The 23,012-nt window shown below is 34.7% G+C and overlaps 1 protein-coding gene across 4 annotated transcripts in view; it reads left to right on the top strand.

Moving 5' to 3' along the window:
* Positions 1–23,012, top strand: part of LOC100179503 (extracellular matrix protein FRAS1) — a 58,977-nt gene that overhangs the window by 17,111 nt on the left and 18,854 nt on the right. Inside the window, exons 7-46 of one of the 4 annotated variants that reach the window (XM_026837106.1) lie at positions 195–313; positions 824–998; positions 1,301–1,434; positions 1,819–2,023; positions 2,433–2,603; positions 2,895–3,035; positions 3,330–3,467; positions 3,814–3,951; positions 4,160–4,300; positions 4,607–4,768; positions 4,956–5,212; positions 5,523–5,682; positions 5,917–6,072; positions 6,384–6,524; positions 6,966–7,073; positions 7,448–7,606; positions 7,890–7,972; positions 8,272–8,439; positions 8,709–8,917; positions 9,269–9,422; positions 9,803–9,949; positions 10,222–10,379; positions 10,775–10,973; positions 11,203–11,423; positions 11,667–11,828; positions 12,512–12,824; positions 13,203–13,313; positions 13,752–13,886; positions 14,026–14,138; positions 14,642–14,804; positions 15,036–15,171; positions 15,376–15,557; positions 15,942–16,164; positions 16,377–16,441; positions 16,888–17,016; positions 17,555–17,693; positions 17,986–18,165; positions 18,411–18,554; positions 18,948–19,082; positions 19,439–19,563. In XM_026837106.1, coding sequence (XP_026692907.1) covers positions 195–313; positions 824–998; positions 1,301–1,434; positions 1,819–2,023; positions 2,433–2,603; positions 2,895–3,035; positions 3,330–3,467; positions 3,814–3,951; positions 4,160–4,300; positions 4,607–4,768; positions 4,956–5,212; positions 5,523–5,682; positions 5,917–6,072; positions 6,384–6,524; positions 6,966–7,073; positions 7,448–7,606; positions 7,890–7,972; positions 8,272–8,439; positions 8,709–8,917; positions 9,269–9,422; positions 9,803–9,949; positions 10,222–10,379; positions 10,775–10,973; positions 11,203–11,423; positions 11,667–11,828; positions 12,512–12,824; positions 13,203–13,313; positions 13,752–13,886; positions 14,026–14,138; positions 14,642–14,804; positions 15,036–15,171; positions 15,376–15,557; positions 15,942–16,164; positions 16,377–16,441; positions 16,888–17,016; positions 17,555–17,693; positions 17,986–18,165; positions 18,411–18,554; positions 18,948–19,082; positions 19,439–19,563 — 6,299 coding nt within the window. Of the gene's footprint in view, positions 1–194; positions 314–823; positions 999–1,300; positions 1,435–1,818; positions 2,024–2,432; positions 2,604–2,894; positions 3,036–3,329; positions 3,468–3,813; positions 3,952–4,159; positions 4,301–4,606; positions 4,769–4,955; positions 5,213–5,522; positions 5,683–5,916; positions 6,073–6,383; positions 6,525–6,965; positions 7,074–7,447; positions 7,607–7,889; positions 7,973–8,271; positions 8,440–8,708; positions 8,918–9,268; positions 9,423–9,802; positions 9,950–10,221; positions 10,380–10,774; positions 10,974–11,202; positions 11,424–11,666; positions 11,862–12,508; positions 12,825–13,202; positions 13,314–13,751; positions 13,887–14,025; positions 14,139–14,641; positions 14,805–15,035; positions 15,172–15,375; positions 15,558–15,941; positions 16,165–16,376; positions 16,442–16,887; positions 17,017–17,554; positions 17,694–17,985; positions 18,166–18,410; positions 18,555–18,947; positions 19,083–19,438; positions 19,564–23,012 lie in introns of all 4 variants that reach the window. The other 3 variants (XM_026837105.1, XM_026837103.1, XM_018814513.2) reach the window with 3 other exon arrangements.

Below are 23,012 nucleotides of genomic sequence, written 5' to 3'. Positions count from 1 at the left end.
TTATGTATCTAATTTGACGCTACATTTATAACAGTTTCATTTGGTTTATCTTAATATTTTACTACCTTATCATGCAGTTATTTTATTTATATTTAATTTTTCCACAATAAAGTCGTTGTTTTTAAGCTATTTGTATTTCTTCAGTATTTAACTCCGGTGAAAATAATCCAACATATTCTTTTTTATTTGTTTAGGTGAAGTGATACGTTACATAGCAGATTGTGATCCAATAATATGTGGAGGGGGTGAAACAGCCGTTGTATTAGAGGGTGATTGTTGTCCAACCTGTGTTGGAAGGTCGTGTATTTTTGAGGTTAGTTTGGAATGACCCGTTTCGTTTGATGTTAAATGCAACTTTTTATTCTAGTTTGGCGACCAATAATAGTTGTTATAACACGGGTGTTCTGTTTCACACACCTTGTGCCTGCTTACATACATGGGAACTTTTGTTAGAGGTTGTTGGGTTCAGGGCTTGGTAAAGTAACCTTCGGTTACAAGGCTAATCACATTATCTAGAACAGGGGTTTAAAAATATTGATCATTTTCTTTCGTGTTTTGACAAAATACTTTATCCATACACCTTTGGGTCTCAAAACAATTTGGGTCCCACTTGTTGGAGCGTTTCTATTTGAACTATATCTGTGTCCACATGTCTTACATTTAAATCAGTGCTATATTCATAACATGTTGTAAGCATTTGTTACAATGATTACTCTGTAATATGAATCATAACTGAACAAACGTTATTGAATTAGATATCGGTTCATTATATTTTAATTATCGTAACTCTATAAGCTGAGTAATTCCACCTTTGTATATTCAGAGCCAGGAGTATTCCTCTGGGCAACAGTTTAGAATAGACGCATGTCGACAATGTGTTTGCAACGCTGGTGAGGTTACTTGTCGGCAGCAACAATGTGATGAAGCATCATGTCCACAAGGTCAACGAAAGGTCACCAGGGAAGGCAGTTGTTGTCCAGAATGTGTCTCAATTCAAGGTAATTATGTTGGAAGTAATTGTTTTATTAATTCGTTTGATTTATTCCTTATTTGTAAATCCTTTTATCCGCTGAAAACATTAAACAGCCATTAAGAGAATAATAGCATGAAACACATAATATATGTGGGTAATTCAGTTATTGTTTATTATAGCCTACATTTTAATACTTTATCTTACTGCTTTATGCTTTTATTAAATCATATTTACAAGTGTCAACCTTATATTATTTATTTAGTCTAAAGTTTGTTCAATTTATGATGTCATACAACAAAGTGTCTTAATGTTTATGATGTCATACAGACCATTGTGACTACCACGGTGAACGTTTCTATGATGGAGATTTACGTAATGTATCATCGTGTGAAGTTGCATTTTGTACGCGAGGAAACTTGCGATCGCTTCCCTTACAATGCTCCCCCATCTCATGTCAATGGGTAAGTTCAACTAATGATTTGTTTACTTATATTTAGTTATATTTGGAAATTTAGTAATTATACTTGTTTTTTTAATTTTTATACATTTGTATTTTGTAAGTTTAACGTAGTATTAATAAAAAGTAAAAGTGTTTTATTTCTCCATTGAGGTTCCCATTTACTTTTAAATATACAAGTTTAAAAACTTTAACCAAAGTTAATATTTTTTGATAGAAATTTACTTAAACTTTACTTAAAGAGACTTGTTTGCAGTTGTGTATATGGTAACTTGCAAGCAGGCACTAGGTGTATCAATTGTGCATTCATGATCCATATCATAACGATTGTTGTTGCCTCACCAAACAGGAAAAAAGTAACTTTTTTATTTAAATGTTTCTTCTTCAGAATGAGAGACTTGTCCATACATCATGTTGTCCTGAATGCGTCCCTGTACCCCCTGTATGCTACCACGACGGTGTGAACTATAGAGATGGAGATGTATGGAGAGTTGGGAAGTGTACCAGATGTGAATGCAACCGAGGTGTTACTCAATGTTTCGAAGCAAGCTGTCCAACTTGCCCAACTAACAGTGTACCTGTATTGTTACCTGGTAAGTGATAATGATTTTTGCAGCAAACTAATCAAAGACGCGATGTCATATTTATCAATTTTGTTACCTGGTAAATCATAATGGGTTTTACAGTATAATAAATAAAGTGTGAAGTCATAATGATATGTGCTGTTGTTGCTCATAGATCCTGCATGGTGTGTTTATAATATCATGAATATTACATGCGCTTTTGGTGCATAGTACGGCTACCACCTGTTTCTTGCTGAAAATATATCACAAATCTTTTTTCCTGTTTTAAAAAAAACACCTTTATAATTGTACATAATATTTTTAGCTTTACTAAAACTAAATATGCATTATGTGAACATACTTTTATGTTTTATTTCTGAATAGCTAAATTATGGTCTCTTTATCGAAGTTTAAAGCTTACTAATTACCTGAAACCCAGGTGAATGTTGCCCCGATTGCCAACTAATAACCTGCCACACTGATTGTGCAACTTGTGATGCACCAGGGTACGCGCATTGCACGTCGTGCCCCTCGGCGCGTTTGCTTCAAGATGGGAAATGTGTCAGGAAATGTCAGAATGGTTTCTACCAAGATGGAAGGCTTTGTAAACGTGAGTAATATTATGATTAGGGGAGTTAACAAAATTAGATAGAATTTCTAGTTGTTGTTTATTTTTAAATTGATTTTTCTTAGATTTTCGGTTTTATGGTCAGTTTACATTTGATATTTTTTCCTAAAAAATTGTGGTTAGATTTTATTTTGATGCCGCTCATTGAAAACTGAATTAATGTCTTGACATGTTTTTTAAACAAAAATATGGCAGAAGTTGCCTAATTGAGTAAACTAATTAAAATCTATCAAATATCAAGAAAAAATTAAAAATATTTGTTCAAATTTTTAGGGTGTCACACATCATGCTCAACATGCACGGCCAGCACACAGGCAGCGTGCACAAGTTGCACGCAAGGTTCATTGCTTCAAGATGGTGTGTGTGTACGAGCATGTGATGTTGGGTTTTATAGATCCAAATCTACCTGCACTGGTAAGCTGCTATTTGGTTGTGTGTTGTAATTAGGTTTTAAGGTTTATCGCCGCTGGTTTCATAAATTTTCTATCAAATCTTATGGCTATAAATTTGTAAGTATCATCAACTGGGATGACTCGTAATTATCCCCAAACCAATGACCCACAAAGTTACGTACTTTGTAAATCGGATGCAGACACGAGTTGCATAAAAAAGAACACCGTGTTTAAGAAACATCGTTGCTAAACACGCAAGGATAAATAAGATACATTCAATCCTAACACAACATCATCATATTTATTCACTCTGTAGCGTGCCCAAGTGACTGCAGTAGCTGCACCAACGCAACGTCATGCACACAATGTATCGATCGTACAAAACTTCCACAAGGGGGAGTATGTGTGCAAACATGTTCCGATGGATTCTTCTTCTCCAACCTCACCTGTCAACGTGAGTTAAATGTTTTATAAACTTTTAGAATAAGTTGTATATGTGTCCTTGGGCAAGACACTCAACAACACTTGCTCCAAGCCTGTGCTTCCATACAACTTTTCTAAGTTATCGGTTCTAGCCTACACTACACATATCAGTCCTAATTGGAAGTTTTTTTTAAAAGTATTTTTTTAAATGTCGATTGGTATTTCATTAGTTTTTGGTATTTCATTAGGACGTTTTAGGGATTTAATCAACTAAGAGGTATTGAATATTGTGTGTCATCTTTGGTTGTTTTTGTATTTATTACTTATTGTATTTCACATAAAATAAATTAGCTTCACACCATAATGTTAAATTTCAGGTTGCCACCCCTCATGTGCAACTTGCTATACTAATACATCATGTTTGACGTGCCCACCATCAAAACTACTTGAAAATAAGTTATGTGTGTCGCAATGTAATGATGGGTACTTTCAATTGTCAATCACCAGATGCGCAAGTAAGTTAATGTTAAAATAAATATGTTGCCAAAACAATTCATTTTCAAAGGTTGTTCGTATTCAATTTTAAATGCTGACAACCAATTTTAATTGTTTTTTTGCAATTTCAGAAGTTTTTGATTATGTTACAATTTTTGTTGGTTATCTTATAAATTGAAAACCTTTTTCTTACGAATTCTTTAATTTACCAACCACCAACCATACCAGGTTGCCACCCATCTTGCCTCACATGCAGAAGGTCGACCTCATCAAGTTGTTCATCATGCAAACATGGGACATATCTTCACCAAGGGAAGTGTGTGGATCGATGTCCAGGGAGATATTATGTTAAACATGGAAGATGCAGAGGTTAGTTGTGAGTGTCAAGTCACCATAGCTTGGTGTAGCCTCCCAGTATCTGGTCTGACAGGCTGCATGATTCCCAAGTTCTATCTATTGGTATATAACTGGTTGTCTTAATTGAAAGCCGTGCATTTAAAAAATTCCAACATACAATTACACACATATATATGCTAACTTGTGGGCAGTGTATGAAACAGAAAACTCATAACAACTGTTGTTTCTTTAAAGAATCGAATTTTCTTCGAAAAATGTGGCAATACACCTTAGAAAATGTAAATTTCAAATTACTTCCAATGTTTATTGTATTTACAGAATGTCACTCAAGCTGTCGATCATGTGTTGGTGGTTCAGCCCATCACTGCACGGTATGTTCAACCCAAAGTGATGTCATAGAGACCATTCGTGACAGGGACAATGGTGTTTGTGTTTCACAATGCGAAGAAGGAAGATATTTAGATGGAAACTTGTGTAAACGTAAATATATTTCTGATTCTTCAGTTGATTAATTGAATTGTTTCAAATATCTTTATTTTCTTGCAAAAGAAAGAACAAGGAAATGTTTATTTATCTTTTTTGAAAAAGCCCATTGTAAAAAATTACAGAAGATTTTGGTTTTCCTTTTGAAAAAATGAGGCAAAATTGTAAATATTTTCATTTTCAGCCTGCCATGATAGTTGTTCCAGTTGTGTGAATGGAACTGAATGCAAGTCATGCAAACGTGGAACCGATGTATTGGTAATCATGGAAAACAAACAAAAGCAATGTGTGTCCCAATCTGAATGCAGAAGTATGGGATTCAGAGTGGATTCTTTGTTATGTCATAATGGAACAAGTACGTTGTCACATTGTGATGTCATAGAAAGAAAATTGATGAATGGACGATGTGTAAAAAGTTGCTCAACTGGATTTTATGAAAAAGTAAGATGTCAAATTCTAATATTGAGTGAACAGCTGTCATAACATTAAACCTATTTTCTGATGCTCTTCTTTATTATTTTTCTCTAAACCAGAACATTAACTTTTTAACAACTAACTTACAGTGAGTAAATTTTGTTTTAGTTGTGTGTCTTTTAATAAAAAATACCCTTTTTACACTTGGTGTACAGTAATATGGGTATTTTTCTTTATATCCTCACTACTACAGAACAAAAACTATGTTTTTTTTAATAACACTGCACCAGAAGTATATTTGTAAAAATTGATTCAAAACTTCCTAATTACTTTACAGACTTTACAAAGTGGGTCAATTTGCTTGGCTTGTGGTGATGGATGTGACAGCTGTCAATCAATCAATCATTGTGACAGTTGTCAACAAGGGATGTATCTATCCCCTTTATCTAACACTTGTGTGGCTGATTGTGGAATTGGACGTTACCAGTCAAGTGAAGGTAGGATATGTTCTGTGAGCATGAAATGTATTAACCACGCTTTATTAGTCTGTTAATAAACTAATGATTTCATTTTAGGCGAAATATATTTCTTTAACAGAATACTATTCCTTGAACTTACGCACATTTTTACGGTTTATCTTGACTGTTTTTTCGTTAGAATTTTTTCGTTTTTTCGTTAGAAAAACTCTCCAAACATTTGTAGCGCACTAATACATTCTGTTCACACACCAGGTACTTGTGAGTTGTGTCCACCATCATGTCTAACTTGCACCTTGTCCACATTTTCCTCCCAACCAACATGCACATCATGTAAAGATGCAGATCTCGTCCTACAGTCTGGTCAGTGCGTTGCGTTCTGTATTCAACAACATTACACGGATGAAAAACGTGAGTTTAATCTATTCTTCTTCCACTACAATTCATAGTTTGGATCTTTTACACCGCTGTGGTAGTTAAGGTGCTTGCCTTCGGACCATTGGACACTGAGTTATAGGATCGATGTGGCCACCATTGTGATCATGTGTTTATTTTGAAAAAAACACTTAATGACCATGTCCAAACCCAGTAGTCACTAATCGGTTGTACAAATTGTCAGCTATACCCTACACATACATGTACGAAAAAAACTGTGTTATAACTACTATCGTAAACCAACCACACAAAGTTACGTTTATTCATTTAACTATTTATTCCTCTAGTTGGCATTCATGGAACTCCTGTGTGCCGCGAATGTGACTTCAGTTGCACAAGATGTTCGGGTCCAAGTCCCCACCATTGTTTACAATGCCCTCCTGATTATCTGCTGTATAACGGTACATGCTTGGACCGTTGTTTACCAGGTATTTATGATCCTTAACATTATTACTACTGTATTATAATTGCTTGCTTGTTGGGGTCTGTTTGATAAATTTGTTTTGGTAATATAATAAAATGAAACATCATTTGGTTTTCAAGCTTGATCTCAAAGTTTGGTAATCAAGTAATACCAAAGCAAAGACTTCTTTCATGCTATACTAGGTGGTAATCAGCCAACTGTGGCCTTAACACATTGTCCCATCCTATATATTTTCCAGCAGTGGAATGTAGTTTCAGAATGTGAATAAATACTTTCGGTTTAAAAGAATGTGGAATGCCGTTCTGTCAATTGTGATACACATTAATATGAGCAAAATTAATTATTTTAGTTTCTCAATTTGCACAATTGTGTAAGATTCAGTAGAAAAATCTAATCCTCATTTCCAAAACTAAAAATAAGTTGTGTTTATATTATATTTGTTTAGGTACTTTCCTGGCAAGAGATAGTTGTTGGCCATGCAACGATGAAAATTGCCTCTATTGTGCAAATCAGGTCAGCTGTTCACATTGCCGCAAACCATTCGTGTTATATGGTGAGTGTTTGATAATTTTAAGAAAAAGAGTTTATTATTACAAAATAGTCACTTCTGCTGGTGTTCAGTATTACTATAATAACATTTATTGTCATTGTAAGAAAAGTTTTGTTTGACAAACACTTCAATTTTTTTTGGTAGATTGTTGTTAAAATAAAACAGTACGACACCTTTTATCTTTAATGCATTTCAAGTTGAAGATATAGTATCCTCAGAATATGCATTTGGAATAACATCATAAATTTAACAAAAGCATGATCCTAATTTAATATATGGATGACGAAGCCTTAAAACATAGGTAGCCTAAATGAGGTTTATCTAATACGAGGATGTGTTGTAACATTCAACACTGACAGGTTACATTTACTTTACAGATGGTTATTGTAGACCTTCATGTCCCCGTGGAACCCCTGCACGTGATGGGGCATGTATAAGGTGTTCACGTAATTGTATGCGATGCCAAACTTCTGATACATGTGATCAGTGTGACCAATCTACATACCTCATGCCACAGTTGGATAATCATGGCGCAGGTTGGTTGTTTCTGATTTGTTTATATATTGACAATGAGCATGAGGTGTATGAATACTCTGAATAGTGTATAAGAAGACATTCGTCTTATAACACGACAGCGAGCATGAGGTGTATGGATACACCATGTGTGTCTGGTGTATAGGAAGACACCATGTTATAACTCGACAGTGAGCATGAGGTGTATGAATACACCGTGTGTCTAGTGTATAAGAAGAAACCCATGTTTAAAAACCCATGTTATACCCTTTTAGATCCTTAACAACCATACATTTACTTATACAGCCGGAAGACAAAGAAGGAATGAAATTTGTGTAAAAAGCTGTGGGCGTGGATACTTTGGCAACAAACACACAAGAATATGTGAGGTAAGAATGGGTGGGTTACTTAGGCTACTGAGATTTAAACCTGGGGTCAACACCTATATGTTCCAGTAAAATAAATTAGAAAAAGGCATATTTATATTCATATATAAATACGTATAATAAATATTTTCTTTATTACTGGTAACTTTATTTTCTTCCAGTAAAAATAGAAAACTAACAGTACAGATATTAAGAGAATTGCCAAATATCTAAATTATAAGCAAAGTTTCAGACACAATAGTGTATTTATGCAACCAATATTTTCACAAAAAAAACTTAAGAACATAAAATGCTTCATCCAGATGAACAGAGATCATCCTATGATTAACATACAAGGTCAGTTATTGGTCGGTATTGGATCCCGTGCACCAATTAACATGATACAAGTTCATGACCGTGATACTGATCCTGCTAACGTGAATATTGAGATCATGATGCTGCCAGCTAATGGAAGGATAGAACTTGATGGGGTGAGTGGTTTATTTGTGAAAAATGGAAATTGAATAGTTTTATTAAGTGTAAAAAGTAACTTAAATGAACACACCTGTGAAAACTGTTTAACATAAAATCTATGCATGTGGTAGAATCGTTAAGTGTTATAATACAATATATATTATGATGTCAATTTAATTCATACTATGATGTCATTCAAATTTCTATTATCATTTCATTTTAATTCATACTATAATGTCATTCAAATTTCTATTATGATGTCATTTAAATGGTGAACAATTTCTAGAACCCGGTTTTCCTTGGCGACAACATACCGTACCACAAGATGGAGCAAGGTGCAATGTGGTTTGTCCACGACTCTGCTCAAGAGCGCCACGGTGTGGCCACTTTTCGAGCAAACGATCGTCAACTTGTATCAGACGAGGCTTCACTTGAGGTCGCTGTTGTGTCAAAAATTCCACCGGTTGTTACCAAAGTTGACACGCTAGTTGTCAGGTTAGTTTTATAATATTCTGTTTGTACACTACACTATGTTTTACGATGTTCGTATGCTTGGTAAATAAAGGGCATAAACATATTACACTTTTGGCAATGAACAGGATTTTTAAAATTAACTGTAATATGTTTTACAGCTTGTATTTGCGAATATGGTATCTGTGTTCAATTTTGATTTGTCGCTTTTATATTTGTGCTTTTGCATTAAATTTTTAAACTTGATTATCAAACCGGAAAACAAAGTTTATTTTTATATAATCATTACGATTTAAAGACATTGGACATGCTTATAAAAAATCTTTTTGTGTTGCAAAGTAATGTCATTTATCTTTATCATTTCTTTCCCCGCAGCGTTGGACAATCCTCCAAGATTACCCCAACATCGTGTTTTGATGTAAGAGATGACGATAATGCTGATGATGTCACAATAAGCATTATTGACTCACCCAAATATGGACATTTGAGTAAACTTCCTAATTATGATGTAACAATCACAAGTTTCAAGGTAGTAATTTGCATTAAAATATAATAACCTATTTACAAGCAGTTTTTATATAAACTGTGTTTGATTTATTATTTAAAAAGGCATCTTGTCTTGTAATAACAAGTAATATTCAACCACTTCAAGGTGTCCGTGTGTATTTGGTGTCTGTATGTTTTATATACGAGGTGAAAATACAAATAAGTACCTTTCTTCTGCTGTTACTGTCTAAAAAAATAGCCTTTTCCACTTATCATTTGTTGTTTATTATCCTCTCTGCTGATCTAATCAATGATGTTATGAACTTGTCGCATTCAGTTGGTGTTATGAACTTCACTGTCGCTTTCAAAAGGATGAACTTAGTTTTATGTTATATTTATGTCTTCACAAATATTTATTTCTAGATTCCCGATCTCCGTAGAGGAGTAATCATCTTCACTGCTCAGAGCAATCTCACGACTTCCAACATCACTCATGATAAGATCACATTACAAATCAATGATGGTTATTACATCATCAATCAAGTCATTGATGTCAACATAATGTCAAGTGTGAGTTATATATATTTCAATTCAGAATCTATTTTAGTTCATTGCAGGAATCATTGTATTATAATAATGGTGTTTTGCTTGTTTTTTATTACAAATTAAGATTTAATTTTTTTTACCAAAGCTTTGTGTTTGTTGTTGACCATTTATTTTTTATACAAGGAGTTCAAGATTTTATGTTAGCTTAATCAGGGTAATACAGGAATGTTATTACAACCCAATGTACCGCACTATGTTTGTTTATTAATATACCAAATCTAACATTAAAATTTCAGGATGAGTTGGACCCGATGTTGGTAACGAACACCGGCACACGAGTACGCACAGGTGGTATGACACGTATAACCAACCAACAGTTACAAACTGTGGCTCTTGATGTCAAAGATAAATCTAAGATTGTTTACATTATTGAACCTGGGAAACATACTAATCGGTAAGTAGTATATTGTTTCTATAGTGGGGTATAGAAATATGCTGCTTTTATGCTAATTGCTAAAATATATATGCTATGTCTATGATAAGACAAATATATTTTCTTTTTATGAGTTTAAAATATAACATTTCTACTTTAAACCTTTAGCAATTTTTTGGGGGTTAAGCTGAAGTTTTTTATTCAAAACTTTACAATAAATATATTTAACATATGTGGTATATTTTGTTACAATTAACCCAACTCATCTTATGTTGTTGTAGCTGTTATTTTATTACACAGCTTTCCTATTTTATGTTGGCCCAATACAATAAACATTATCACATTACACTACAACTCGTCACATTAAACTCGGTGCAAGTTGTTTCTTGTTTAACTTTACTGCAATTATTTCTCAGATCCGGTGAATTAATAATGATGATACCAACTTTATCCGATGCCCCGGTCAACTACAGATGGATTCGTGACACAGAGGGTCACTTCAGGTCACCCCCAATCACCCGCTTCACCCAACATGATATTGATACTGGTAGGGTGTGGTATCAAGACTATGGTGGCAATTATCAAAGGAATCGTCCACAAGCCCTTGATTTTGAGGTGAGAAGGTTTAAGCGACTGCCACATATTGTTCATCAAGTTCAACCAACAAAAGACATGTCTGCTTATCCACACACTGCAATAGCTTCAGCAACTCCAACCATGGATAAGTCACTCAAGCCAATTACCTCTTTAAAAAAGCCATTTTTTATTGTTTTCTTCAGTTATTCAATATACTCTCAGTACATACTCATCTACAGCAAATTAATTCTTTAATCCTTTAACCCAGGTCTTCAATGAAAATCGTCACCCAGCAGCCCCCATTACTAACACAAGGTTCCAAGTGACAAGGATAAGACCCAACATTGAATCTCCTCACTTGGCACGAGGAGTTACATCCCCTCCCCAGATGTCGGCTAACGATGGTCGTATTACTGTCCTACATAGTGGTTACCTGCATTACACCGATGATGATACTTCAGATAGGAATATTCTGTACAACATTACAAGGTACGTGTTTGATTACTTAGTGAAATGCTGAAAAAATATGCATTCAAGTACTTAGAAAAATGCTGATAAAATTTTTCTGCTGGTACACTTATGATCTCTTGTTCAGGTTGTTTGTTACAATGACTGCAATTTCTCAGCCCGGATAACTAAGCATCATATTAGTTTACGGTTTATCAGCCACAGTTTTTGTTTAATTCCACCAGAATATTTTACCAGCATCTTTTTTTAATCACACACTTACAGGTCTCTCCCATCCTCGTTTGGAACAATCGAGCACGCGGACCATCCTTACGTTCCAATCACCCTGTTCAGTCAATCCGACATCGACTCCAACAAGATCATGTATCGGCCCCCACTGGGTGGGGTTCGATCAGTGGAGCACAACACGGTTGACCGCACACATAAGTACGGACGCTACCATGCACTAACTGCTCCTAGGTAACCAATACTAATCAAAACTAATCAATTTAATCAACAATATTGAAGTTCAAGATTCAAGTCCCACCCTTGGTAGATGAATGTTAGTTAATAATGAGGTCTCACCAGTATAATGAATACTACCATGGCATAGTGGTTAACAGTCCTGCCTCTAACTCTGAGGTTACGGGTTCAAGGCTCGTCGCCGCCACCATTGTTGGTGTATATGTCCATGGACAAGACATTTAACAGCAATACAGTATTGAGGGTAAAGTCTTAATTACAAGTCTTGATAAATGTTAATTAATAATATTGGGTGTTATGCCATAATTAATGCATGAGAATGATAATTGTCTTGTAATAATTAAGCTGGAATGAATTAATGGTGAAAGTATTTAATTTATTGCATAAAGCTGCATCTATTGTTTCCTAACAAACAAAAACAAAGCTGTTGAATTGACTGAAATTTTGTATCGTTTTCAATTTTATTGGTTGTAAAAAACATAAAGATTCAGATTTTTTTCTTGGCCTTTTGTCTACTTCTTAAACAAGTTTTTTTTTCAAACCTAATATAAAAAATAATCAAATGCTTTATAACTTATGTTTATAAGCATGATAACCAAGCGGAATCTAGACAAAAAGCTACAACTTTTACCTTTTTTGTTTAGTAGGATGGGCTCCCCACGTGTTGACTTTGAGTTTACTGTGAGCGATGGAATGCACATCCTACCCCCTGTCAACTTTACCATTCGCTTAACATCTGGCACCACTGCCCCGCCCACTTTTTCCAACCAATACCCAACTCTTGATGTAGTGGAAGGAGGCGTGGCAGCTATTGGAGAGCAGCAACTGTCGGTCAATGATCCAGATACTTTGCCACAAGATCTTATTTTCACACTGGTTAAACTTCCGCGCCATGGTACTGTGATTAGAAACGACTTTGGGACAGAAGTCCGTGAAGGAGACACTTTTTCTTCATTTGATGTAAGTCTTGGTTCCTTTATTGGGAAAAAAACATTACTTTTCTATGTGGAGCCTAAATATCGAGCATAAATTAATAGGGCTGCTGTTTTTGTAACTATATTTCACATACCTTTTTGTAAACATCCAAAAAATAACCTAGTTTTACAACAACAGTCTAACGGCTTTGTAAACCACTGTAGCGACGATTAAACCAAGTTAAATGCCGACCTGTTTTGGGTGGTTTTTACAGGTTAAAACCATTGCCTTTCACATATTATCAGCATAAACAAAATCTATCAACTGAAGTGTGTCCAAAATCAATTTTATACCCCAAAATCTATTTTTATAAATGTGTTTAAAAAATATTTTTTTTATAAATTAAGTATTATTTTACTTCAGGTTGAATATAATAACTTGCATTATATACACAATGGAGATGGTTACTCAGACACAGACCAACTACAAGTTAGTGTAACGGATGTTACGCACACCATCACCAAAGTTATTCAGGTATTCACCTTTAAATAAGTTTGTATAGTGAAGTTTAAACAACACTTTTTATATATTGAGTTTGTTAAGTATTATAAAAAAAAATTTTTTTATCATTTCAATAGAGTTTTAAAGTTTTGTCGGTGTTTACAGATAATTTTAGTATACAAATAAATGTAATTTACTTATCATCAGATAGCATAGTGTGCCAATAACAGTGATTTTAACACAGGTGCTCTGTTTCATACACCTCATACCGGCTTAGGGTTACCATGCATGTAACTTTGTGGGTGATTGTTCTTTTTTTGATATTTTTTAAAGAATGACTAACAATTACAGTCTATGAGTGACAACTGAGTTAAAGTAATTCTACTAAGTGTGTTGCACCTCATACTTATTTCAATACTACTTATTTCCAAAGTAATACTACTTATTTCACAAGTATCAATTTATCTACAGATCTCAATCTTACGTAGTATGGGCCCAACCATGGACACATATTGTGAGTTGACCCTCGTTGTATCAGAAACAAGTGAAGTCACTTTATCAAGGGAGAACCTTGCTTATGTTGAACAAGGAACTCCTGAAAACCAGGTCAGTGTTAAACTACATTGACAGCTTAACTAATTAGAATTTAGATGTTGTAATAGTCAGCAACCAAGTTTGTCAATTTTCCCCGCTGTAGTAAAAATTTCCTTACTTAAAACACATTTACAACATGTTTATTAATTAGATTGTCTATCATGTGGAAGCAACCCCAAGACATGGGTTGTTGTTTAAATCATCAGAAGCTCTCATTCCTGGAGCAACATTTACACAAGAAGATATCACAAGATCAAGGATCAGGTAAGGAAGTGGTAATGTAATATTCCTGCTTGGTGGTTGTCTAGTATTTAAGAAGACACCCATAGTATAACTTAACAGTGAGGATGAAGTCTATAAATATACCATGTGTGTTTTGTGTATAAGAAGACACCCATGCTGTAACTCGAAAGTTAGCACGAGGTGTATGAATACACCATGTGTGTCTGGTGTATAAGAAGACCCCCACAATATAACTCAACAGTGAGCATGAGGTGTATGAAGACACCATGTGTGTTTGGTGTATAAGAAGACACCCATATTATAACTCAACAGTGAGGATGAAGTTTATAAATACACCATGTGTGTCTTGTGTATAAGAAGGCACATATGTTATAATTTGACAGTGAGCATGAGGTGTATGAAGACACCATGTGTGTCTGGTGTATAGGAAGACACCCATGCTATAACTCAACAGATAGCACGAGGTGTATGAATACACTATGGTTGCATAACACACACCACCAACCACCATTATATGACATCAGGTACCACAACTCGGGAGAGACAACCACCCAACCACTGACAGACACCTTACATTTTTATGTAACTGGTGCTACTGGTAAACAACTTCTTGATCAAGTGTTAACAATCACCATCACACCAGGTGTTGATCAACCACCTGTGGTGTCTGTGGGAAGCTATCTGATAGTGAGTATTGTGATGTAATAATATAATATTGTGACTTGATGTGTTGGGTTGAGATGAACTGTCAAAACTCTGGGCATGGGAGTGGCAACCATGGATAAGTCACTCAGGTTTCCACCCACGAGGATATAAATGACCAAACCAACCAAAAGTCATATCTGCTTATCCACACACTGCAATAGCTTCAGCAACCACTGCAGACATGTACCATAGTTCTAACACATCCTTACCCAGGTGAATGGCGGTGAAGAGAAGTTGATATCACCGGGCAATATTATGGCTACAGATCCTGACACAGCAAAACGTGATCTTATAATTAATGTTGTTCAGAAACCTCGTTATGGGAAAATACTCAACACAATAAGTGAAGGTAGGCGTAGGGGTTTACATCGATTGAACATATTAGTTTTGATCATTTGGGATTTATGATAAATTTAAACATAATTCCTATTTTTGAAAATAGATTTTTTACTTTACATCAAGTTTCAATAAATTAACACATGTTTTATTATTATTTTGTCAGTTTTTATAATTTTAAAATTATAATTTTTTATTATGAATTCTTTCCCCACAGAGAGATTAATGAGTCACAGCGCAGAGGATGTCTGGTTCACCATGCAAGACATACTGGATGGTGGGATCTATTACAAACCATCAAAACAACGATATTTACGAGCAGTCGAAGATTATTTTACATTCAGAGTCACAGATGGTGAAAATACTTCAAACAAATTTCGCCTCAACATTACTATACAAGTAAATTATATTTTCCTGGTATCCTGATAATACTATACAATACATTAATATGCTGTTACTGCTAGGTAGTATAGCTCAATAAAGCTGTTGTGGTAATTTCGTACTTTGGTCTAGTTAATGTCGTGTTAAAAGTAATTAACAAAATAACCAATTGTAACTAATTTATGCATATAAGTTACTTACTTGTTACAAGGCAGTTTATGATTAAGTGCTAGTTTATTTTTTATATTAGTTTGGTATGATAGCACCATTTTATATCCTTTGTGTGTAATCTGTTTTTTATGTATTCCTTTTTCGCATTTTATAAAATACATTCGTTTTTAAATTGCTTAATAGTTTTGAATCAGTTACAATAAATAAAAACTTAACATTTCTATGTTTCAGACTGTTGCGAACGAGCAACCGCAAGTTGAAACAAGAACTTTACTTTGCCGGGAGGGACAAGCTGTTGTCATTAATACTGAATCACTGGATGTCAATGACCCCGATACTCCTCGTGACCAAATAACCATCACTATGACATCACAACTGCTGCATGGAAAGTTGATAAAATCTCCTGAGAGCTTACCACACAGTGTAGATGGGATGGACTTTAACAATATGGAAGGTGAATATGGGTTTAGTGATTAAGTTTAATTAAAGGCTGCACAATTTGAGGTTTAAAAGGGGGTAGCATTGTGGGTGCTGGGGTAATAGGGTAATGGGTCAATGGACAGGACCGAAATTCTAATGTAGAATGGAATCTAAAACAGATTCTCTAATACTAAGTCTCTATAAATTGTTCATTTTGCATCAGTTTTAACTTTGTTGTTATTCTAGATAAAGAAATGTTGGACGACTCAGAATCATTTGAACTTGAAGTTGGTTCAACTTTCACTTATCAAGTATGTTTGTTTGTTTTTCAGTTCTTACTCATTTCTAATTGGATTTTTAGGAATTTTTTTATATATTAATACTTTAAATTCTAATTTTTGTTGTGGTTTCCAGCTCATTATTTAATAAAATTCTTTTTTAAGTTTGTCTGATTAAGCTCTTCTCGAAGAGCTTGTATATAATCATATAAGTTTTTAATATAAATATTTTATTCTGATAAACTTTACCTGTCATTAAAACATCAGTTTTCAATAAAATTCTGATACATCTCAATCAGGCTTGAAAAAATTGTATGTTTGTAACATAAAAATCTACGATATTTTAATATGTTATTGTGTTATTACCTTGATAACAGTGACCTAAACAGTACATTGAAACAAGGGTTTTTTTCCAGAAGAGCTTAACCGGACCATTATAATAATTGTTTTCTACATAAACATCTTTATTATATTATTAGGATATCATTGATCGTAAGATTTGTTACGAAAGTTTGTTTGAGGAAGAAGTTTCGAGAAGGAAACGAGATTCATTCCAATTCATGGTTTCTGACGGTAGCAGTAGAAGGAATGGAGAACTCTTTGTTGAGGTGGGAATTCAATTAAAGATGTTTTGTTTAAATAGATCTTTTATAAGAGATCCCATGCACCTACAATTTTCGGGCGAAGACTGTAATAAAAGTTGTCTATTTTGTGCTCGACTTAACAAAACATTTCTTCGCTGGAAATAGGTCGTTTCTATTAAGATAGTTTGAATCATCAAACATAAATAAAAAAGTAGAACAATATAATAAGTTTGTTTTGAGTTAAAGTGTATGTCAATGAATTTCTTAAACAAATGAAGCCATTAAAATTTAGTAGCCTTCTTGTAAAGTCTGTAGTGTAATTAGTTCACTGGCTTCACTCGTAACCTTCATTTTCTTATTGTGTGGCTTTTTATGTGTAGTTGTCTTTTAAAATTCCTTTATCTTCGTATTGTTAATTCACCCTGTCTTCGTTACTGAATTAGAAGAGATAAGTAAAAAATTGTAAAGTAATTATGTTGTTCAGGGTTTGGTTAATAATATTAAATTATTGAACATCCAAGTTTTGTGCTGGCTTTTTATTTATTATTTTTTTTCTTACCAGATTGAACCTGAATTGGAGGAAAGCGTGGAAAATGATAATTCATTCACTGAAGCTGAGTTCTACATGTTAGATGCTGATGAAGGTCTTGCAGGGAACTCTTATGTAGTGGAAGCCAATGAAGGATTGAGCGTGGAAAAAGGTTAAGTATAAATACAATGTTTAACTTTGGGTGGAGAATGTTGGATATTTAGAAATATTTTTTTTACAGATAGAATTTGATACTAAAGCTTATTAATAGCTACTTATAACATTTGTTCACTATATTAAGGTTTCAATGTATTTTGGCTTTTTTTTCTATTACTATCAATTTGGACAGATCCCTGTAATTGGGGGAGAAATGAATGTTAAGTGTCATTCCCCGGAAACCACATGCCTACAATGGGGCCACCATTATTGGTACAAGCTATACACACTTTCATTCAAATATACAGGTTCTGTGACACCGATAACAAGATCGCAGTTAAGGATAACGTCAAGCAACGAGCAAGTGGTGTCTTATGCTGTGACAAGGGATCCAAATGTTGGAAGGCTTCAACTTATGAAGAGACATCAAGTTACAAATCTAACTGCAGATGGAAACAACCATTTCAATCAAGAAGATATTGATATGGGTGAGCAGCAACAGTCATTATAACACTGGTGTATGGGTTAACATGTCTGGGTTGTAAAGGTTCCACCCAACACACCAGACTTGGATTGTTGAGGGATAAACAATTTCAATCATCTTAAACAAATACTAGGTTCAAATTTAATGTTCGCTGCTGCTACCATAGTGTTCAAATGTCTCTATTTGAGCAAGAGGTGTACAATAATTCATATGAGGAATAAATAATCTTAATGCTATTTATTATTCCAGGTTACCTTCAGTACAATCACTCAGTGTTAGAAGGAGGTGGGGATGTTTTCTTCATGTTTGATGTGGTTGGGGGTTATGTGGATCTTCACTTTAACATCCATATCAACGAGGATACTTCTCCTCCCAGGATCCTTGTTAATAATGGTGAGTTAACCATTAGTTCATGAGGTTGAAGGTTCAAGTCCTTGTGTAGGTGAAGATACCTATAGCAAACTGCTGTACTACAAGGGCTATGTATGGTAACTCATAAATGAGCATAAGGTGGTTAAAATAGAATACCCATGTTACATTATCTATATTTGTTGTTCATTACCAAGACAGGGACTTAAAAACAAAATCTACCTAACCAGAAAAACGACTTTTTCCAATTAATATTTGAAACCAACACATGTTAAATCTTTTATTCATTTATAACTTTACACCTTTTAGACCTCTAATTCATTTAGGAGTGTTGCTAGAGTAATTATTATATTCAGTGGCAAACTTTTTTAAATTTATTTTAAATGTTATGTTACGAGTCACTATAATTTGTTGCAGGTTTAACTTTAAAGGAAGGAGGGAAGAAGAAAATCACGACTCGGCAATTATCAGCAACCGATGATTCAGGACATTTAGTTTACAACGTCATTAAGTCACCCAAGCTTGGCCGGCTTCAACTTTCAACTCAACCTGGTATGTCTGCTGTTGTGAATGCTCATGTTGTAACCAATAGTTAGCAATAAAGTGTATAAATACATCATGCAGGTCTTGGGTATAGGGAGACACCCATGTTATAATTTTAGAGTGAGCACGAGGTGCATGAATACACAATGTGTGTCTGGTGTATAAGAAGACACCCATGTTATAACTAGACAGTGAGCATGAGGTGTATGAATACACCATGTGTGTCTGGTGTATAAGAAGACACCCATGTTATAACTTGACAGTGAGCATGAGGTGTATGAATACATCATGTGTGTCTAATGTATAAGAAGACAATCATGTTATAATTTATATGAATACTGTATTTAACCACATACAACACACAGGCGAGAGCATTATCCAATTCAATCAAGACAACCTCGTAGCAGGCATCGTTCAATACGTGCACACTAGCGACACCGAGAGGACAGATGATGAAGTTCGTTTTTCAATAACCGACGGAACAAACTCGGTGAGTTAAAACCAAATGTTTCGCGTCTTATAATGTACTTATGGCTACTCATTTATACCACACTGGGTTATGGCATATCTGAGAAATAGGTACTGAATTATCATCTACATTACATACCTTTACTTTTATTTATTTTTTCCTAAACCATTTTATCACATTTTATCCTTGAATGGCGGGGAAACTAACTGTTTCCGAAAGTGTCTTCTTATTACGTTTAAAAAGCTGTGCTTCATACACCCTGTGTTTTGTTAGTTGTTCCTATCCTGACAAATTGGACAACCCCTAAGGTAGCATTGGGTTGTACCAATTGCCGCTGTGTCTTGAAGCATAGCGTACGTCTGCAATGGTAGTACCATCCAGTATTCACTTGGCGTCCTTCGGTTACGATGCAAGCGGCTTAACGGGAGCAATCGGTCTTTATGCACCTCTGAGTTGCGGCTTAGTTAACGGACACCCTTTTAGCGACCACTGGGTTGCGGAAATGTCTATCAGACGTTTTGCCCTAAGACGTTAGTCCAACCGCGACTGCTTGGAAGCTTTGAAGCTCAGGGTTAAGTTTTGTCTTATGTGGGATTACCTGTTTATACAAAGCCTACATTCCTACGCATCAATTACCTTGAAATAAGAACCGGAAATCTGAGTTTGGAACTTAACGCTTGGCAGCGGTTTAAATTGGATTATATTGGTCAACAAACCAGTTGTTTGGATTGAAATGAACAGATTATTTCTGAGATTGTGTTTAGTTTGATTCCAAGGTCAAAACTACGAGACGGTCCATTAAGTAAGTACAATGGTACGTTGGTTGTTACGTTTCAACAACTGAGTCTGCTTTCAACATATTTCGACTGTGACTTCACAATCCACACAGATCAGTATCATGACGTAATCGAAGTTGGACTCATTTGTAAAAAAAAATTTTTCTGGGACTCGAAAGATCTTTTGTTTAGCTTTTTTTCTTTAGTTTAAACATTGATGAAAAAGCAAACAGCTTACAAAGTCACTGCAAATAGGAACGAAAAAGCATAATGCAGTTCATATTTAGTTTATATGCCCTCCTCTCAGCATAGAACATTTAAGCGCAGAAAGTTTCCTATTTTCATACCAATGCATACTAGCCACTACGCATTTATAGAAAAAACTTAACTGGTTTTCCAATATTGTTCAATTAATTTTTAAGTCACAGTCGCCGAAAAGGTTCTATTCAATTATAAATCTAGAACAAAGCTATAAGTGTTTATTGAGAGTACATATATAGCTCTCGAAACGATAAATAACTTTTGTGGTCCAAGATGAAACAGCTCGTTTCCGTTCCAGTAGAAAAAAGGCGGTTTGTGATCTGACGTAAGGTGTGCCCCACTCGCCGGCGACAGAGCAGTGCGACGCTGTTGACAATAGGATCTGTGTACTCGGGTCACCCCGAAACATCTGAAGCAGGTTTAGGTTGAGGCAGATGATTTCAGTTGGTTTAGATTTGTATTGAAAGGTGCGGAAATCTAGTTTTATCAGAAAGGAACGTTTGTTTGCAGCAAAACGTGTTGATTTTTATCAGAAATTATTGCTTTTTTGATGTAAATGTTCATAAGCTTACGATAAGCCAAAATTGAAATAATTTTGGTTTGGATTAGTATAAAGAATGCAGAAGACGGTTGTTTTGTCTCAAGAACTACTCATTTCGATTGCAAATGTTTTATAAGCACAGTAGTGGTTTTGAAATGCTATTAGGAAAAATGTTGCACAAAAATGTAGATTTTGTCGTATTTTCGTTTGAAAATGTTGTACCACGCCAAATTCGAATATAAAGTTTTATTTCTTCTTTCGTTTTAAATATATCTCAATATGCCACGCATATACATAGTGTGTCTCAGCGTCACTTATATATTCGAAGCGGGAAGTAGCGCTGAAACGACAGTCGTAACCGCGCATAAAAGAAACAGAATATTGAATAAATCGCTAATGCCCCTTCCAATTTATTGTTGGTCTCGAATTTGAATAACACCCTGTGCTTGTGACGTCACAATTGGAGAACAATTTGATTAAATTACTAGAACGAAAATAATTTGACGCTCTTTTAAAATTGACTCGAAAATTTTATTTTGACTGTTTGATGTTCAGAAACTTATTCAACCAGCGCTTACAGCGGTACTTCTTTAAACTTGGGTCGCAAGCAACAAGTATGTCCCCATTTAGTTGGGTCGCCTACTACAGTGTTCACATACCATTTGAACGAATATTGTTAAAGTTGAAATCATTTGTTTTACGCTTACACAGAATTTTGTAATAAATAGTTTCGGAAGTTTGATCGCTAAAGCGTTTTTTTAATATACCACAGAAAAGGTGTTACCACTTATAACGTCGGTGGTAGTGTTAAAAAAGCTTATGAATATTCCGTATCGGGGGTTGATAAAGCTGCACTTTAATTTAAAATTTTGCAGTTAATATTGGGAACGGCAAGTTTTCAAAAACAAAAAAAAAACACGAAACATTGTTCTTATATCACATAATCATTGTTATATATCATTAGGTCCTAGTAAACGATGTTTAAATGGAGTTTTTGAAATATCTTTCTATGTCTCTCTTTGTTAGCTTAACCGAGAAAGTCGGGCGTTGTACAAATAAAGCGCCAGACACCATATTTCCTGTGCTACTTATGAGACGACGAATTTTCAATTTCGATCCATCACTATGGCTAACAATAAGCAATGTGTTGACTGTGTTGGATGCGATAAACCAGCGTTATGTCATTTAATGTAAATGCTGTTGTCGCCAAGCTAATGGACTGTTTCGGGATTTGAAATTGATGGATAATGTAGGATTTGAATACACAGCAGAAAACTCATGATCAGCAGATGTTTCGGACAGTAACTTGGTCATGAGAAAGACCGAAACACGTCTTTCGTTGCCTATATAAAAGCATTGGCATTAACCTGTTATAACAGAAACTTTATTCCAAACAGCCATTTACGCAAACCACTTTGCTGGCATCGATTATCGCATTTCTGCTAAGCGTTTCCAGTTAAAGTGACGATAGTGGCGTAAGTGGGTAGCGGTGTTTACTTGGTTGTTTGTACGTCCCTTCTAATTTACCGCTCACTCGAACACCACTTGACCGGGTAAACTTTCATTAACTCCCACGCGCCTTGTTAATTAGAACTTGTGGAGCCACAAACCTGATCATAAATTATACTCCGAACTGCTGCGTGTTTGGTTTTGCAGTTAGTATGAGATATTACTTGATAATTAACTTTTGAAATGTGTATTTAAGTTTCGTGACAAATATTTAGTCTTTAAGCATAAAATTGTTATATTTATAACATTAGCATTCATTAAAGTTATTTTATGCTAATTTGCTGGTGTAAGTTTATATTGGCGCGTAGTTTAGAGAGAGCTTGTTGTGTTTATTATTTTAGTAATGTTTCTGTGGTCGACGAACGGTTTTTCGTGTTCATTGT

The sequence above is a fragment of the Ciona intestinalis genome, chromosome 12 (assembly GCF_000224145.3).
Source record: "Ciona intestinalis chromosome 12, KH, whole genome shotgun sequence".
NCBI classification, from domain to species: domain Eukaryota; kingdom Metazoa; phylum Chordata; class Ascidiacea; order Phlebobranchia; family Cionidae; genus Ciona; species Ciona intestinalis.
The sequence above is the reverse complement of the archived record's forward strand: the minus strand, read 5'-3'. Positions and strand labels throughout refer to the sequence as shown.